The sequence below is a fragment of the Gopherus evgoodei genome, chromosome 2 (assembly GCF_007399415.2).
Source record: "Gopherus evgoodei ecotype Sinaloan lineage chromosome 2, rGopEvg1_v1.p, whole genome shotgun sequence".
Classification (NCBI taxonomy): Eukaryota; Metazoa; Chordata; order Testudines; family Testudinidae; genus Gopherus; species Gopherus evgoodei.
In genome coordinates this window covers 61,219,718-61,239,029 of record NC_044323.1, presented here as the reverse complement: position 1 = coordinate 61,239,029, position 19,312 = coordinate 61,219,718, and the positions used below count along the sequence as shown (strand labels likewise).

At 40.8% G+C, this 19,312-nt stretch overlaps 1 protein-coding gene across 1 annotated transcript in view; it reads right to left on the bottom strand.

Annotated features, from left to right (window-relative positions):
* STK31 (serine/threonine kinase 31) overlaps positions 1–16,970 on the bottom strand; it is a 104,184-nt gene extending 87,214 nt beyond the window's left edge. Inside the window, 10 exon segments of the mRNA XM_030550784.1 lie at positions 471–586; positions 2,428–2,573; positions 2,576–2,622; positions 5,303–5,661; positions 7,187–7,345; positions 11,829–11,903; positions 12,635–12,733; positions 14,567–14,619; positions 14,700–14,738; positions 16,916–16,970. Coding sequence (XP_030406644.1) covers positions 471–586; positions 2,428–2,573; positions 2,576–2,622; positions 5,303–5,661; positions 7,187–7,345; positions 11,829–11,903; positions 12,635–12,733; positions 14,567–14,619; positions 14,700–14,727 — 1,082 coding nt within the window. The 5' untranslated portion in view covers positions 14,728–14,738; positions 16,916–16,970.
* Positions 16,971–19,312: the final 2,342 nt, after the last annotated feature.

Here is a 19,312-nt window from a genome sequence, read left to right as displayed (position 1 = left end):
ATGCATCCCACAAAAGCTCATGCTCCAATACCTCTGTTAGTCTATAAGGTGTCACAGGACTCTCTGCTGCTTTTACAGATCCAGACTAACACGGCTACTCCTCTGATACTTGATACCTGCCTCAAGATACTAAATAAGAATTTCAAGCTGTTTGCTACAATGGTTAGAAAGAAATACAAAGATCCAAACTAAACTCTTCAGATCTATCCAACCAACACTGGAAGGCAGGAACTAGTCTACCACCTTGACAGCTGGACATGAAAGCTGCAGATTTCAGTCAAGGATTGTAGTAGCAAGTCAAAAAGACTTCTCTATGCCTTTTCATGTTAGTTTTGTTAAAAGGAAACTAGCAGAATAAAATAATGACTACAAAAATTAAAACTGAGTGAGAGAACAAATAGCATGCAGTCCTTTTAAAAGAAACAAATACATCAGTGGTAATTTGGTACAGTTAAAAAACTTGTACATACCTAACGTTTTTCAGAACCTCAATCTGGGCAGCCAAACTTCTCATTTTAGTTCCTACATACGTTTGCAGAGTTTTCCCCAAATGTTTAAGAGTTTCCTTAGATGTTTCCTTTTCTTCCTGCATTATTGATTTTTTTGGCGGGCGGGAGAGAGGTGGTGACAAAGGACATAAACAATGGTTAAATTGTTAGCCTAGAATACTAAAGCACGGCATTATTGAGATTTTTAAACTAGAAATTAAATACAGACAAGCCTGTGCCCAGCACAGACAAAATGGCTATATATGGTCATGCAACCTGGCGGATAAAAATCATGATTTTAAAAAAATTATATTTTTGTATTTAAATATTGGTAGTTCTTTACTTCCTTCCCCTTTTAGTCTTAAATTGTTGAGGGGGGATGCTTTGTACTTCTTTCATTCCCTAACTGTTAGCAGAGTTTCAGATTTTATTGAGATTTTCCTCCCACTAAGAAATTTTACACTTAAAATGCTCATCGATGCTGAAAAAAAACAAGTCTAGGACCTAATTAGCATCTTTACTGTCAGAACACCACAAATGCAAACACCAATTGATAAGCAAATACCCTATGCTATATCTGCAATCAAACACCACTCTTCCAATATACTTCCACAAATCAATAAAAATAAAAACTCATACCAGGCTACACTCCTTGATCAGGGTTTGAAGTCAACTGGACTTGTGCTCATAAATCACTTAGGTGCTTTTAAAAATCCCATGCAGGCTCCTAAATCCATGTTTTGGCACCTAACTTTAGCCTATTTTTGAAAACTTCGGTGCATGTGTATTTAAAGAGTTCAAAACAACTTTCCATAGTTAACACAGAAATTTTGTTTTGAAGGGTCAAAGGCTGTCTGTAAGAGTACAGTTTTTAATAAAAGCAATTTAGCCCTGGACGCTGCAAATACTTATGCTCATTAAACCTAAAGTCAACAGGAACATTTGTGAGTAAATTACATACTTGCTTAACTATTAGCAGGATCAGGTCCTTTAGATTCAGTATTTATTTATTTATTTATTGCTTTTACCAAATCAAAGATACTCTACTAGGAGTTCCATTTAGAACAAACAGCATATATAGTTGAGTTCATATTAAATTTTAATCTAAAGTTGCAATAATAATCATTTTCCAATTAGTTTTAGAAAGCCTCAAACTGATATAAATCAAGAGGATTTTTTAAAATCAGTTATCTAAATTGCTCCACCAAGCATGCACCCACGGGAAAGGAAGCGGAGGGAAGGCCTGTCTTAAGTGCTATGTCACAATCTTTTCATGTTATGCATGATTAATACAAGAAAAAGACACTCAACCTTTCAGCTTAGCAAGTGAGAAGAAAACCAATAAAACTCTCAGAAGGCAGAGATTCTATCTCCTTTAAAAGAGCTCGTCTGTACTTTAGGCGTTCAAATAACTTCACTTACGTGCTACTGGCTGCCACCTTGTTTGTTAAGGGGTATGTGTACACTGCAGTTAGACACTCCCAGCTGGCCCACGCTAGATGACTCAGGCTTCCAGGGCTCAGGCTCAGAGGCTGTTTAATTTTGGTGTGGACACTGGGCTTGGGCCAAACATCTACACCACAATTAAACCCCTTATCCCAAGCCAGGGTCAGCTGGCATCATGGGTTCTTAACTGCAGTGCAGATATACCCAAGGTTACTCCAACTTACCTGGAATTACAACAATTTGATTGTATCCTTCAGAGGACAGAAGCACTGGTGACAACTTTTGCATACTGATCAGTCATGGATAGATGAGGCAAGAACAGCTGCCCTCCTAAAGAGGGCAATTCACCACAGGATATGGCACTGCTACTGGGCAGCAAAGCTGGTTCTGAACATTCCTGCTCCCTCCCACTTGAACTCCAAGTCCTGAGTTCTCCTCCCTGTCTGTTTCAGACTGCAAGGGCACCAGGAGAATCTCCCTCACTTTCACATACCTGCACTTGATGGTTCAGGTATGCAATTGTCGATTCTAGTTCTTTATAATTTTGGAGGAGAATTTGATTCTCTTTCTGGAGAACCTCTTTCTCGTTTCTGAGCTTTTCATTCTCTTCAATCAGTTTCTGATCCTGTTTTATTTTGCCAAACTGATGTTTGACCCTATATTAAAGTCACGAGCCATCAATTTTTCCCTATTAAAAATAAATGAATATTAAACAGAATCAAGATGCTTATTTTATAATGGTACGACAATTCTTTAATCATGACTGTCAAGAACATCTTAGTCATACAGATCAAGAATAGAAATCTATTGTATAAGCAATTATACATGATTAAGTTATGCCACATTTCTTTAGAAGTGTGACCTTCCCACGTTGGTCTTCAAACAGATTTGTATACAACCTCTTTGCGCCTCGGTTTCCTTCATCGGCATACGTACACAAAACTTCACTAAATAAAGGTTGCGATATTCAGAGAATTATTAAAAACAGTCATGGGAATGGGTGAAAGTAGAAAGCTAGGATCTCCTTGCTGCCAGGAGGTGCACATTTCCCTAGGCCAGTCTGGACATTATGGAGGACAATGCTGCTGCAGCAGGAAGGAAGAAAGAATGAATTGTTTACCAGACCCTGAGCTTCTCTAAAATTTAGGAAACAGTCCTGGCTACTTCAAAGCAAGTCAGGGATGAAGCCGTTTACTATCAATCTAATTGAGCTGCATTCCAAATTATGGTCCCAACAAACATCAATGTGAACAAACATCCTGGTGATCCAGAATGGGATCTTGCAAAAATATAACATGGGGGAAGTCATGCTTTCAGATGCATCAGTGATGGGCTCTCTATAAAATTCCTAAATAGACAGAAGAGATCAGGAAAATACGTACAGCCAGTGAAGTTCAAATATATATATGTTTTTAGAAGATGTTTACTTATTCTGCTGCCTAACGTTTCCAGTTGCTCAGCAGCATCTTTTATCACCCACATTCCCCTTCTTCAGCAAATTGTAGCCCTGGAAACTCTAGATACCATGAGTGTCTTTTTAAAAGATTTGTGACCACCATCACCACCTCTTGTCACTGTAAGCACAAGTACTTCCAGTTGTAAGACTTAACTTTATTTCATCTGAGCATAGCTTTAGTACTCCCCTCCCCAACAGACAAAAGATATTCTTTTATACTCTGCATTTTCGGACAGTGAATTTTTTTTTAATAGAGATAAATTAACATGAACTGACTGAATCAGGTAAGCTCCAGCACAAGTAACCAATACGCTCTATCATAAGGTGAAAACAACATGTCTGAGTGCGTACTTATCTAATGCATATCTGTGTTGTCTCTTTTGCAAAATTATTGCAGGGACCAATGCCTTGCAACTTCAATCCTCGACTAAACCTTCCACATCATCTTCTCCCTTACCTTGGAACCACTGTCCCAACTTTCATCAGTGTTTCTAGACTCTCCCACATCTCTTAAAAGCCAGGCCCCAAGCTCTTCCAAGAGCAGGAGGGAGGGAAAAAACAAACATTCTTCAGAAAGTTAATATCTAGAGAATTAGCTGTGCTCTCACTGCATGACCCTCTCTCTCTCTCTCTCTGTTACACAAGTGCGAAGATGAATAAAATAGTAAAGACAAGAGTAATAACACTAAAGAGAATAAAAGCTCAAATGAAATGACTCAGAGCAGAAACCATCTTTAATAAGAAAGACAAGTTTCAGCTAGAAAAAAACAATAATTAAGAGAATCGGGCAAAGATTTCAAAAGTGTCCAGTGATTTTGGATGACCAACTTGAAGGGGGCTGGAGTTTCCTACTCTGTGCGCTAAGCACTTTCTCAAGGAGGATGGAGTCTCCCTTTTTTAATACATAAAAGTAAAGGAGGAAAGAAAATGAAGACACGAAAGAGGAGTGAATTAGGAGATGGAAGAGAACAATTTACCATGCCTTCTATATTTGGTTCTATTGGATGCCAAAAAAATTCTGTCTCCCATCCTGATTCTGTACAGACCTCTCATGGGAATTGTGTAAAGACTTTTGGCCTGATTTTCATACCAGGCTTCCTTTCTGGAGGGCCAGTTTTTACCCAGGCCCACAGGTCATTCATAAATTTCCCTTGCAATTCTCGGTAGTAATATACAGTGGGAGAAAGAGACACCAAGTGTACATAAACACAGCCCAGTTTCAAAAAGCCAGTCCTTTGAGTGCAAACCCCAATTCATTAATCATTTAGAACAGGCTATCTTTATAACTCATCATGTTGCTAGAAAGTCCAAGAGACAAATGTAGCATTTTTAAAACTAATAATATTTCTGTACCAATTACAGTTTGTTGTATGATGGCAGTAACATCTCTTGTTTTGTAGTATATGCAGAACAAATGGCTTTTAGGATTAAGCAAAGACAAGGCACATAAATGGCTTAGTCTCTGCAGCTATTTATTGCCTTGTGCAATATAATATAATAAAAGGTTTCAGAATAGCAGCCGTGTTAGTCTGTATCCGCAAAAAGAACAGGCGTACTTGTGGCACCTTAGAGACTAACAAATTTATTTGAGCATAAGCTTTCGTGGTGGGCTGTAGCCCACGAAAGCTTATGCTCAAATAAATTTGTTAGTCTCTAAGATGCCACAAGTACTCTTGTACTTTTAATATAATAAAAGTTATCCCTTAACTAACCATTGGACATATCAGCCACAAAAAATTCCAAAATATTTTCTTCAGTAAAGGAAGCTTTTGGGAGACAAAACATCCACTTAGCAAGGGCTGAAATTTATTGTCTTTTTGCTTTTCCCACCTTCCTCTCCTACATACAAACTCAGTAATGAGTCTATATCAAAACAGTGACACACTCACTATCAGACCCCACCCTGTCTTACTTCACAAAAGGCATATGGTTCCCAGTATGATTTTCATTCCTCATGTTGGTACCTATCTGGTCACCAAAACGCCCTTTCAGTCGGTTGGATACTGAAGGTTTGGGTCTGTTCTCCCATGCTGGAGCTGAAACTTTTGCATTCCAGGGTTGGTACTGAGCGACATCTATTTTTTTCTCATCACAGTTGTTAGCATTTATAGGGGATTTGCATTTTTCAGCAAACCCCTTCTTAGCCACTTCTTCCCCAATATCCACTTTTCCATACTCGGCCTGGGCAACAATGGTACCATCCTGGTATGTGGCTTTGTGTCGCATTTTTATTTCTTTTTCAAAAATTAAACTGCATAAGAACTTTCTCCCCTGTAAAATAAATGTACAAAAGTTATACAACTGCTCACAGTGAACAGTTTCTCTTTGCTTAACTCAACTAACTTTCCATCAGCAAACAGACCTGTTAAAGACTTCAGTGGAGCCTAGAGGAGTTAAGACTTCCAATGGAAGTTGGGCACCAAATTACATTAGGCCATTTTGAAAACCCCAGGCCAAATATTTAACACCATTATAGAAAGGTTAACCTTTCAGTAATACAGGAAAAGCCTGTATTATAAATAATAATGTGAGTTGTGCCATTCCTCTATCCTGCCATTTTAGCTGTCAACATTTTATCCACATTGGTAATAGTCATTTAAATGAAATAGCTGAAGTTCAACTACAGCACTAAATATCTCCCATTTAAATAAGTCCTCACTACTACAGAGCAAATTATATCAAAATGTGTGATCAGCTACATATCTACCACTTGAAATGGAATGCAAATGTAATTACATTATTACATATAAAAATCTACATTGTGAATATCAATCTTGAAATGTCAATACTGAAAAATCAAGCGTTCAAAAGTTAGGAATGCCAGAACTGCAGTTACTAGTTTGATTGCTAGTGTCAAACACTGGCAGAGTTTGAAGGTTGAGAGGAATGGGATGTGATGCAGCCTGTCAAAGTGGCTGAAAACAACTTAACAGAGAAAAAACTACCCTTAACTCAGCCATTTCTTTGAATAAGCTGTTTTTGCTGATGTCCTTCCCCCTTTCCTCTCCCACTCCCAAAAAAGAAGACGTTCAGCCTGAGGCAGAGAGCAAATATGGAAAAATTTAGCCCTAACAGTTAAAGTTTGGCACAGTTATAAGTAACTGGAAACAGTGGGTTACAATGGAATTTGTTAGGAAGCCTTTACTAGAGGCTTTATTACCTCCAACTATAAGATTAACAACGATCTCCCGATTCTCCTCTAAACCACCAGTTGAATGCAGAAGTGCCAAAGAGGAAGAAAATTCACACTCACTGATGACAAGAGGGCAGGTATTTTTCTAGCTCCATCCATCAATTCAGCATTCTTTCCACTGAATTTAATTTATTTATTTTCTGTGGCCCTCATCATCATCCCTGAGCAACTCACAACCATCAATGGATTTGTGATCCATTCCAACAGGGAATATTTCTCTGTTGATTTAGGGAAGTATTACTTCCTATTAAAGACGGACACTGAAATGGACAGAACACCATGTCACTTGGTCAAGGTCAGAGAGTTTGTGACAGAGTCAGGAACAGAACCTAGAGCTCCCAAGACCATCCTCTATCTCCTACAAGCTATCTAGATAGCATCTTCACTCATAATTTAAGATGGCCATTTTGGCTTTTAAAGTTCATTAATGGTGAGAGATTTGACTGTCTTACAGAGACTATCCCTCATGAGTCTCAGCTTGAAGGGTAAAGACACTCTCACCATTCAGCTTCTATGGATTCCTAAGGATGAAAATTTCGTAGACAGTTTGGCTTTATTTGTTACACAGTTCATCATCCAAGCACTTATAAGTCTATAACTTACCTGGTCAAATTGATTTAAATCTTGATCAGGAGGAATCTGTAGTCCCCAGAGTCTATACTTTTTAGCAATGCTGGGAAATTGCAAGTTCTTTGGAATCTCAACTATTTCTGATCGATTTAGCATCTCAGAATTTCCATAATCAATGTATAATACCTGACACTGTGGCAATAATAAAATATAAATAAGCATAGCTGCTACAAGTCTACTACAGTAGTATGTATTAAAATATACAGTACTTAGAGGACTATATATCACTTGTGATCCTAGTGTGCGAGTCCTAAAGGAAGTTCTACATCTGATCAAGGGCAATATAAAGAAAAGATAGCTACGCCCTTATAAAAGCAAACCTACTAGGTAGGAGAAGTCACAGCTCAAACTACACCACCAAAACTGAAAGTTAAAAATAAAATCGTAATTTACAAGTATAAAATTTGTTGTCCTAAGTTATTGTGCCATTTTTATGGTCAGCATAATGCGTTTTCAAGGTCCAAAGCTTTTCCATTTTCTATTTAAACATCCTGAACATTTATTATCCTCATCTCTTTCAGTGAAAATCTATTCTGTATAGAATAATTATTGTTCATAGCATCCCTTACCATAAGCTGGGAACAATGATGTCATTTAGTGGAAGTAATTGCCACCTCTTCTCAAGTACAAAACTATCAATTTCAGTGCAACAAGCTCCCAACTAACTAATAACTAATAAGTATCTTACAGTTTCGATATCTGAAGAAAAAATGGTATCAGATATATAAAAAAAACTAAGTGTGAAATTACAACAGGCTTCTCAAAGGAAATCTTCAGCAGTTTTGTCCTAATACCTTGCATAAACAGCTAAATATTTACTAAGTATAGAGGTCCCTTCCAACCCTGATATTTTATGAGTCTATGGAGTTCTTAAAAAATTCAGAACAATCTTTAGAAATATATGTTCATTGTTTCATTAGTCCACTTCAGCCCATTCAAGTCTCACAGTGCACGCTACAGTTTTTGTGGTATTTCCAAGAAGGAGATATATTTGATGATTAAAAGTAGGTCTGAAAAGCAGGACATTTCAAAGGTTAAGCAAGTTCTATAGTGTTTTTACAATTTGCTTATGTTAATTCAACAGTTTGTGTACCAATGTTTTTTAAATGAAAAACCACATTCAGTCTTACTTTTCCTCTAATAGTTAAAGTGTTGGCTTGCTAGAAGCTGGAGTTTTTCGGAAGTATGTACACCTATTTGTATATATATGCATATTACATTTGGAGTTCTCTTTTAATAAAGGGATAAGTTAGGGCAGCGGTTTTCAACCTTTTTTCTGGGGACCCAGTTGAAGAAAATCGTTGATGCCCATGACTCAAATGGAACTGGGGATGAGGAGTTTGGGAGAGGCTAAGGGCTGGGGCAGGGGGTTGGGGTGCGGGCTGCAGCCAGGAATGAGGGGTTCAGGATGTGGGAGGGCACTCTGGGGTGGGGCAGGGGATGAGGGGTCTGGGATGCAGGAAGGGCTCCGGGTTTGGAAGGATGGCTCTGGGCTGGGGGTGCACGCTCTGGGGTGGGGCAGGGGATGAGAGGTCTGGGATGCAGGAGGGGATCCAAGTTTTGGGGAGGGCTCAGGCTCTGGGGTGGGGCTGGGGATGAGAGTTTTGGGGTGCAGGAGGGATTCTGGGTTTGGGAGGGGGCTCAGGGCTGGGGCAGGGGATTGGGGAGCAGGGCTGGGGCACAGGGTTACCTCCAGCGGCTCCCAGTCAGCAGCGCAGCAGGGTGCAGAGGCAGGCTTCCCACCTGTCCTGGCACCATGGACAGCACTATGCTCCGGAAGTGGAAAGCAGCAGGTCCAGCTCCTAGGCAGAGGCACGCAAGCAGCTCAGGGCGGGGGCAGCACATGGAGCCCCGTGGCCCCCCTGCCTAGAAGCCGGACCCGCTGCTGGCCACTTCTGGGGTGCAACACGGTGTCAGAACGGGTAGGCACTAGCCTGCCTTAGCTGGGCAGCACCGCCAACGGGACTTTTTAATGTCACAGTTGGCAGTGCTGACTAGAGCGACCCAGTGCCTTACATGCTGTGATCCAATACTGGGTCACGACCCAAACTTTGAAAAACACTGAGTTCGGGAAAAATCCCAAATTTAGCACCTCACTCTGAATTTAAACTTGAGTTTTAAGAACAAAACAGCTTTTCACTGATAATTTTTCCAGTTTTAAATCTGGCTATGAAATGACATAGGAAAAGTTGTGAAATCAGACTGTCTTCCAGGACAGAGGTGAAATTAAAGGAAGCTCACAAATCATTATGGCATGAGCCAGTGTGGATATCACCATTTCAGGTGAGGGTAATACAGGAACTCCTCACTTAACATTGTAGTTATGTTCCTGAAAAATGCGACTTTAAGCAAAACAATGTTAAGCGAATCCAATTTCCCCATAAGAATTAATGTAAATAATGGGATTAGGTAAATGAGACAAAACTATATACATACACACACACATATATATACACACAGAGTATAAGTTTTAAACAAACAATTTAATATCGGTACACAATGAAGACGACTGTGAAGCTTGGCTGAGGTGGAGGAGTCAGAGGGTGGGATATTTCCCAGGGAATGCCTTACTGCTAAATGAACCAGCAATTGACTGAGCCCTCAAGGGTTAACTCTCACAACACTACAAGGCAACAGGAAAGGAGGGAGGGCAGACAGAGACACACACCCTGCGTGAGAGAGAAAAAATGTGCATTTCCCCTTTAAGTAGCCGACCCCAGGCTTAAGTACACTGCCTTGTTAATTAAATCAGCTTGCTGAGACCTGAGACTGCAGCTACTGCCTAGAAGCTCTCTCCCTCTGTCCTGTGTCCCCCCCTGCTCTATGGAAGATGGAGTAATGGGGTGCAGGAGCAAGGGGAGGAGGAGACACCCTGACATTAGCCCCCCTCTTGCCCCATCCTCCCATACAGCAAGCAGGAGTCTCTAGGAGCAGCTCCAAGGCAGAGGGCAGGAGCAGCACATGGCAGTGGGGGGAGGGACAGCTGCTGCACAGGGAACCTAGGGGAGTGGGGAGCTGATAGGGGGGCTGCTGGTCCACCCTGGTTCCAACTACCCACCAGCTAGCTGCAACGGGCTGCTCCTCCTGCAAGCAGCGGACAAAACAGGCAGCTGCCAAAACGATGTTAGAAGGGAGCATTTCACTACTTGATCAGCAACGTAACAATGAAACAACATTAACCAGGACGACTTTAAGTGAAGCATTCCTATAAACCTCTTGTGTTTGGACATCACAATTACCAAACAACCCTAGCTTACGAGCTTTAAATAAAAAAAATGTCACCTGAAAGCCATAAGTATCAACTCTAATATTATTTCAATGAATCTTATCAGCCAGATCCCAACTCCCATTTTCTCTTCTCAGAAGTTCTGAAGTGAAATGGTACTGCTTGATAACACTGGCACCTATTACTCTGGGGGGGGGTGTCTGTCTGTCTGTGTCACTTCAAAAAGGTATACACACACTGTACCAATCTTCCCATCAACTTAAAGCTTCCAAAAGAATTTATCACTTTGGTAACGCACAGGTGGGCAAACTTTTTGGCCTGAGGGTAACATCTGGGTATGGAAATTGTATGGCGGGCCATGAATGCTCACAAAATAGGGGGTTGGAGTGCAGGAGGGGGTGAGGATATCGGCTTAGGGTGCAGACTCTGGAGTAGGGCCAGAAATGAGGAATTCAGGGTGTGGGAGGGGGCTCCGGGCTGGGGGAGGGGGGTTGGGTGCAGGGGGGGAGGGGCTTGAGGGCTCTGGGGTGGGGCTGGGGATATGGGGTTTGGGGTGCAGAAGGGTGCTCCAGGCTGGGATTGTGGGGTTCGGAGGGCTAGAAGGGGATCAGGTCTGGGGCAGGGGGGTGGGGGCTTCGGGGTGGGGCTAGGGTGACCAGACAGCAAGCGTGAAAAATCAGCAAAGGTGGTGGAGAATAATAGGAGAAAAAGACCCAAAAATTGGGACTGTCCCTATAAAATCAGGACATCTGGTCACCCTAGGTGGGGCTGGGGTTGAGAGGTTTGCGGGGCAGGAGGGTGCTCTGGGCTAGGACAGAGGGGTTCAAAGGGCAGGAGAGGGTTCCGTGCTGGGCAGGGGGCTGGGGTACAGGAGGTGGGCAGGGGTGCAGGCTCCAAGTAGTGCTTACCTCAAGCAGCTCCTGGAAGCAGTAGCATGTCCCCTCTCCAGCTCCTACACGGAAGCACAGCCAGGCAGCTCAGCATGCTGCCCTGTCTGCATGCACTGCCACTGCTGCTCCCATTGACTGGGAACCATGGCGAATGGGAGCTACAGAGCCAGCACTTGGGGTGACGGAAGTGTAGGGAGCCCCCTGGCTGCCCCTACACGTAGGAGCTGGAGTGGGGACATGCTGCTGCTTCCAGGAGCTGGGCAGAATGAGGCAAGCCCCTGATCCCGCTACCCGGTGGGAGCTCGAGGGCCGGATGCGGCCCACGGGCCGTAGTTGGCCTGCCCCTGCTTTAACGTATGCCCCAAGCAAGTAACCACAGATTTAGATTGTTTTAGGAAACGATAAGCCTCAGAAGTATATTAGTTTTTGTTTCCATATATTTGCTTTTAAAAGTGATTCAGCAATAAAGAACAATCACATCCTAAAATATGTTTCCTACCTTTTCATCACTGATCACTTGCTGTACTTTGCATCTATACCAGCATTTATCTTCAGAAAAACATCCACCGTAGATCTGTAGATCAGAAGAGAAAGTGGCATTCTGTAAGCATAAGTGCACCTCAAAATTATATACCACAGTCCATTACAACACTTATTTTTCAAAGTTTGTAATCTGGATATCTGCAGAATATTGAAACAGAGGGGCAGTCCACCTAACCCAGTATACTGTCTCCTACACTAGCATATGCTGGAGGCTTCAAAATATATAATCCTCAATACATCTAGTTATACAATACTATACTTTGAAGAAATGTTTTATGCTGCAAAACATGTTGTTATGTATTGGATTCATGGAGCTTTTGCTATCTGTGCCATGCTACACAGTTTTACTGACAATAACAAACAAACAAACAAACAACTATGAAGAAGGTAAATACCAACCACAATATAGTAGAGATTTCTGGATTTTATTTTTTTAATGAAATCAAAAAGGTGATTGTAAGAATAATCTAATTTACCTGCACACATATGCAGTTCAGGAGATAAGGTAGTCTACTATGAAGCAAGTTATAGGTAAACTTAAGTAGCATATAAGTTTGTGCATGAATACACATAAACAAACACACACCCTACAAAATTTTCACTATTACTCTATTTTGCATTTTTTCCCCCTGAACATCTGGGGTTTATTTTTTAGTTGAGAGAATAAAAGTCATATTACAATAAAAGAATCAAGAAAACATCTAAGAAATCAGTTATGTAAAAAAAAAAAAACCATTACACTCTCCACTCACACACCTTTACCTTAGTAAAATCAGGATTGCCAAAAACTGAGTTGGCCTGAGGACAAACTTCAGCCAGTGCATGACTTAATTTCATTATTTCATTATTTCTACTCATGTTCTAAGAAGTAGGAGGAGAGAGTAAAAAGTGTTAGCTATCATTTGAAAGCCTTTAAGTGTCTGTTGCAAAAGCCAATAAATAAGTCAAAACATCTACTAATCCTGACATCACTGCACTGCCCTGACAACTTTCACCTTCTAAATTTTGAACTGTATCTACAACCTTGTTGAAATTTCTTTCCAACACTGGAAAGCGACTTTCAGGGGTTAGGGAACATACTATGGTGAGATGTGATTCTAGCAGAAAATTGGTCTGAAAAAAATATTTACTTTACTTTAACAGCTTAACTTGTTTTAGAGATTTTGTGAAAACTACAGTCATAAGAGATCTTGCAAAAATGTGATTTAAAAACTTATAACGTGAGCATTCATATATTTTTGGGAATATGTATGCAGCACTCCTCTTCCAACATCATGGGAAAGGGCAACAATTTTTTAATCTCTTGTTTTCTTACTTGTAAGAATAATTGTTTGGTTTGACTGATGTGAACAAGACCTTTTAATTATATTTTGGTTTACCAAGTGGTAAAAACCTATATCAGCTACAGAAGATGAAATACCTATTATATTTTATTTTAAGTTCAAAGTGTAGAAAATCCAGTGTGGAGAGGGAGAGAAAAAAATTAGTGTAATAAAAATGACTCGCTTATCCACTAAAAGAACAGTAGGGTACAGAATACTGGAAAAATTCTAGGATTAAGTTGCAGAATGCATAAATGCAAATTCTAAAGAAGGAAATTATTACTAGTGATAGCTCTAGTGATCTCCTTATAAGAAAACAGTCAATGCATAAATTTCTTAGTAGTTTAAATAAACCCATGTATCATAATGAATCTGTGACTACATATACAATTAAGTCAATACTTGAAAAGACTTCCAAGTAATTAAGAACACTGTAATTAAAAAGGACACCATCAACATGATATCTAGTGAATTTAAAAAAAAAGTTAAAAGCCTTTTCAGGTACTGTATCTGCCACTGAGTCCCCCTATCAATTTGGGATTTTACAATAATTTACTCTATTTTAAGTGTTGCTTTTCCTACCCACATGAAGAACTAGCGATATTGGCTATATAAAGGAAAGTGAAACTAACTATGAACAAAGTCCTGTCAAATGCACAAAGTAAAAACAAGACAATCTGAATTTTTTCCCTAATTTTTCAGTTTTCTTAAGTGTTACTTGTAACACCACACACCTGACGAACCACAGGCATCACCTATACCCTCCAAAAAATAGCATGTCCATTGTTTAAAGTTATATATGTACCCAGGGATGAGCAACACACACCAAGTTCTCATTAAAAGCCACAAAAAAGTTACAGAAACCTCCAACCTGGTGTGCTGTTTCCCATTTAAACTTGAGAACCACAATAGATTTTTCCATTATTTTCATTTTGTTATAAATGTTGAAGTTAGTCATGTTAAAAGTTTAAAGGCCCCAAGGGCAACTTTCCATACTATTCCTGATCCAACATTGATAGTTCTAACATTCAAGCTTTTAGGTACGGCCTATTGTACACTGTATAGAGTAAGTCCATGCAAAATTTGAGTTGGCTGATGGTCAATAGTTTTCTAATCCAATTCAGAAGGCAACATGTGACTCCTGTTTATGTCAGTATTAAGCAACTGAACAGTTGGATGGAATATTTTAACCACGTTGTTAGATGTTCAACTTTGAAACCTAAGGTAGTTTCTTTTTCACCCCAAGTCCCATTCATATGCCCATTAGGCATTTTAAATTTTGTCTAAGTACATCCCTACCATTTTTGTATGAAACTGGATTAAACAAACATCTTATTAGAATATCTTATTCAAGAAGGTTTATTTACATCACCTGTGCCCAAAATGTCACAGCATCTTCAACATGACAACCAACCACATCTTCAACTAGAAGGGAAAAAAAAAGTTTTTTAATCAATTCTGAATGTCAGTTTTAACAAAGGAAACAATCTATTTTCCTTCAATACCTTTATTGTATCCTGTGTTTTCATCCATTATGACAAATCCTGAAAAATTACAAAACATCTTGAGTTAAACCTAATAGTAGAAATTAAGGAACGTAATAATTTACTGAATTGGGTCCTGGTCCTGTACTGAGCTCTGCACATTGTGGTCTTGATTTGAATCTGCACAGACACCTATAAAATATTTCAGAACTTTTATGAAAAATGCTTCAGTGTATGTGTAGATTAAAAGCAAAGCCTCGTTACCTTTAATGAGGACACTGAATTCTGAAAACATGCACTATTATTGAATGTTTCAGTAACTATTATTGTTGCTACCCTACTTCTCCCACCTTCACCAACCCTCCCCTCCCCTCCCCTTTTCTTTTTGGTCTCCTCCACTGAGTATACCTTGTTTTTGAGACTGTAAGGAATTTGGGGAAGGGACAGTCATTTAAAATGTCTGTACAGAATCTAGCACAATGGAGCTCTGACTTGTCACAGTGGCTGGAAGCCTCCACCAATACAAATCTGGTAAGATTTTGCACCAATTTCAAAGGATGTGAGAAATGTGAGTTTAACACACTTTTAAAACCCTGATTTAAATACTTTTATCCTCCTTATATTGAACGTGATTCCTCCGTATATTCAGGAATTGGTGACGACTTCTTTCCTAACAGTCTCATACTTTCCACTGGAGAAGCATGGTTTCTCTTATTTTTTTGAATGGAGCTGAAATTAATACAATCTTTTTTTGTTAAAGCTGTAACTGAGATGGTAATCTTATTAAATCTTTTTCACCAGCAGCATCAATTAAAAGTGTCATTATACCAAGAAAAATGACAATGTAACAGTAGCATTCTTGCTCAACAGATCTACTACTTGTGTACATTCACAGTCATATCTGCTTACATGGCCAAAAATTAAGTCTCACGTATTGGATCTACATTACTGGTGATCCAGGAATCACAAAGAGACAGACTTCGTTTTCAGATTCTAGTTTAAGTATGCAGAGTTTCAAGTTTAGACAAATAACCACTTTACTAGTAAAATCAATCTGGAATTCACAGAGACATGCATGGAGCCACACAATGCCATTTTCCATTCTCTTTTCCAGTTATAAATGCAATTTAATTACACTGTAAATCTGGAACTAGTATCTGTCCGCTAAATAGCGCGATCAAAACCAACAAAGGACAGAAAGGACATTTTTCCTAAAGACATCAAAACTAATAGTGGTGCCATTCTCCTATCCTCCCCCCAATGAACATGCGAAAGCAGAGGGCTTCTTTAGAAGAACTGTATAATAACCTGGACAACTTTTCCCTGATTAGAACTGTATGAATACAGTTTAGGATAGCCTAATAGCAACTAAATGTTACCATCAAATCTACAACTGTGTGTAAAGAGGGCATACGTATTTTAAGCATGGCCATATGGAAACAACAGCTTTGTACTGTACTTCTGATCTAGATGGCAAAATAGCAGCTTCCACACAGACAATACTGCTTTACCTAAAGTGTGGCTAGTATAGATACAACTGTAGCATGGAAAAAGTATAATACAATCTTCAAGAGATCCCATCACTAAAAAAGCGTTCATCTTAATAGTCCTAAACCACTGCCTCAAACTGCCACTTCCAGAAAATACGTTAAAGTGTCTGATCATTAATCCGCATTTCAACTTTTTCCTCTTGTGCCTCCATCTGACTATGGCAGCTCCACCAGTACAAGATCCTAGCTTACTTAGCATGGTTTACAGCAATGCAGTTTACCATGATCTGAAACCAACTGGTTTTTACATGGAGTTCCTCTAGCTGCCCTTACTGGAAAGGGCCCCTGTAGCCTAGTTTTTAAGCTCTTGCAGCTTGGGTGACCAGACAGCAAATGTGAAAAATCAAGCTGGAGATGGGGCGCAATAAGAGCCTATATAAGAAAAAGACACCAAAATCAGGACATCTGGCCACCCCACTTGCAGGGGGCCTGGCTCCCAGTACTCATGCAAGCAGCACTGCAAAAAGGAGTCCCCACTGCTGCCCTTCACACCAACCCCAGGGGACGCACCAAACCAAGCGGGCGCAGGCCAACGGGAGGAAGCATTCCGTGGCCTTAGACCACCCCTGCCCCGCCACATATTGCACCCGATCCCCGGAGACAGCGGCCAGGATTAACCCCGAGAGCGCAGCACGGGTCCCGGCACCAAGGAGCCAGCCAAGGGCTGCAGGTCTCGGACCCGGTTACCCGCAGCGAGCGCTCGCCGTACTGCGAGTCCCCCTGCCCGCGCACGTGCTGCAACCTCCAGAGGCTGCAGGCCCGAGAGGAGGACACGCGCCCACCTACCCCGTGAGTTAGGGCGGGAACCCGCCGCACCCCGCCCTGCGCATGCGCACGGAAACCCGGCCACGCCACGCAGGTGCTCGCTCTCTCGAGGCGCGTGAAGCGGCGCGCGCGCCCCGGGCTTGTGACGCTGCCACGCCTCGTGCGGCTGCGGGGCAAGAGGCGAGTTCGCCTCGCTGCCTTCAGTGGATCAGCGCCTCAGCCTCTGCCGCAGGCCTCTGGGCTAGCGCGGGGGAGGGACAGAGACCAGGGGATGGTTATTCCTCCCCCCCCCCCGACACTGCTGCCCTGCATCGCCTTGGCTTCTGCCCACCCGGTTCGCCAGCGCATGGCAGCCTCCCTTACAAGTCTCGTTCCTGCAGTATCACTTCCCAGCACCTGCTCCCCAGCTCACCCTTCGGCAGGTGCCTGGGTCTCTCTTAGCCCACCCCTGGCGTGTCCCTTACAGAAGATGCTTTTTCCTATTTGAAAGTTTTTGCTTTAATGTGGTGTTACATCTGCTTAATGTAGGGTAGCCAACCCTCTGAGATTGTCCTGGAGTCTCCAGGAATTAAAGTGTGCATAATTAAATTTTTAATCAAAGACTGTATGGGGATGAGATCTCCAGGAAAACCTCCAGCCAAAAAAATAATACTTAGCCCTAATACTTCACCCTGGGTGTGACATGAAAGGCGCTGTGGTAGACACACTGCCTTGCACTCACAATCATGAGCGATGAAATGTAACTGCCATGTTTATGTTGTGGATGTTTTTGTGAAAAATACAGCATTATTTTACTGGACCAGAAGAACAACTGCTGCTAGTAGACAGAAATGTTATCTCCTCTTCAGGGAGACAATATGCTTTTTCTTTTCTCTTTTGGTTCTTTCCCCTCCCTGCTTCTACCCCATAAACCAAAACTGTGCTTCATGTAACTAACACAGCTGTGCCAATTATTCACCCTATTAATTTGCTGGTACATTGTAACCAGCTCCACTTCACTTTGATTGCAAGCCCATCAAGAAAGGGATTGTTTCTTTTCTATGTTTGTACAGCACCTAGCACAAGAGACTGAGCACAACCATAACATAAATATTAATTGCAACTACTCTGTTAAAAGTTCCCACCACCGCCTATGTTCTTTTATTTTAAAAGACAAATATTAAGACTCAGACCTCAGAAATTCATCACTATCTTAACATGTCTCATCCTGATTGCATACAGGAAAAGAACCCCTGGACAATACTGTAATGAGAAGATCATGGAAATCTCTAATCATGTAAAAACTCAGATGACCAAACAGGACCCAATACAGGTTGATGATTTGGTTCCCATTTTTGGAATATGAATAAAATAACAGAAGAAGTCAGACTCCTAGATAAATAAAAGTTTCTTGTACATTCTTGTCCAGATAACATATTAATGTGTGTTGCTCTTATCTCTGATTTCTCTTGTACTAGCTGTGAAATGATTATTTTATACACTTAGTTAATCTACAATTGTGCTGCTTTGTTTATCGTCTATCATTTTTTAAAAATAATTAACATTAAAAAAGAATGGACAGGCACTAGTAAGTCTGAAATCAGTTAGTGCAGAACATGGGAGGCTCTGTTGGTTCCTGAATTCTGAAGATGGCTTTTTTTCTTTTTAAGTTGTGGACTATATGCTAGAAGATGACCTGTCTCCAGAATAGGTTGTCCTGTTCCACAGCCAGTGTCTGCATACAGCTATCCAGCATATGTGCTTTGGCAGGACTATGGATATTTTTTAGTGGAAAAGACCTCATTGTTAGCATGGCTGTACTGATTTGTTTAAAAACGGGTCGCTTAGTCACACTTTAGATCGGGGTGGCAACCTTTCAGAAGTGGTGTGCCGAGTCTTATTCACTCTAATTTAAGGTTTTGCATGCCAGTAATAAATTTTAAACGTTTTTAGAAGGTCTCTTTCTGTAAGTCTATAATATATAATTAAACTATTATTGTATGGTAAAGTAATAAGGTTTTTTAAAATGTTTAGGAAGCATCATTTAAAATTAAATTAAAATGCAGAGCCCCCCTGACCAGCGGCCAGGACCCGAGCAGTGTGAATGCTACTGAAAATCAGCTCACCTGCTGCCTTTGGCACACGTGCCATAGGTTGGCTACCCCCAATTTAGATATATAGATACCTTATAAAGTCTTTGAAATTAAACTACTGGAATTCAGTCTTGTATTGAACAATGTTCTAACAATGATGTAAAATTTAGAACTCTATTTCTATGCTACCGAACAATCTTTTCCAAGCAACCAGTTATTTTTCAGATGAGACATTCCAGGAACTCTA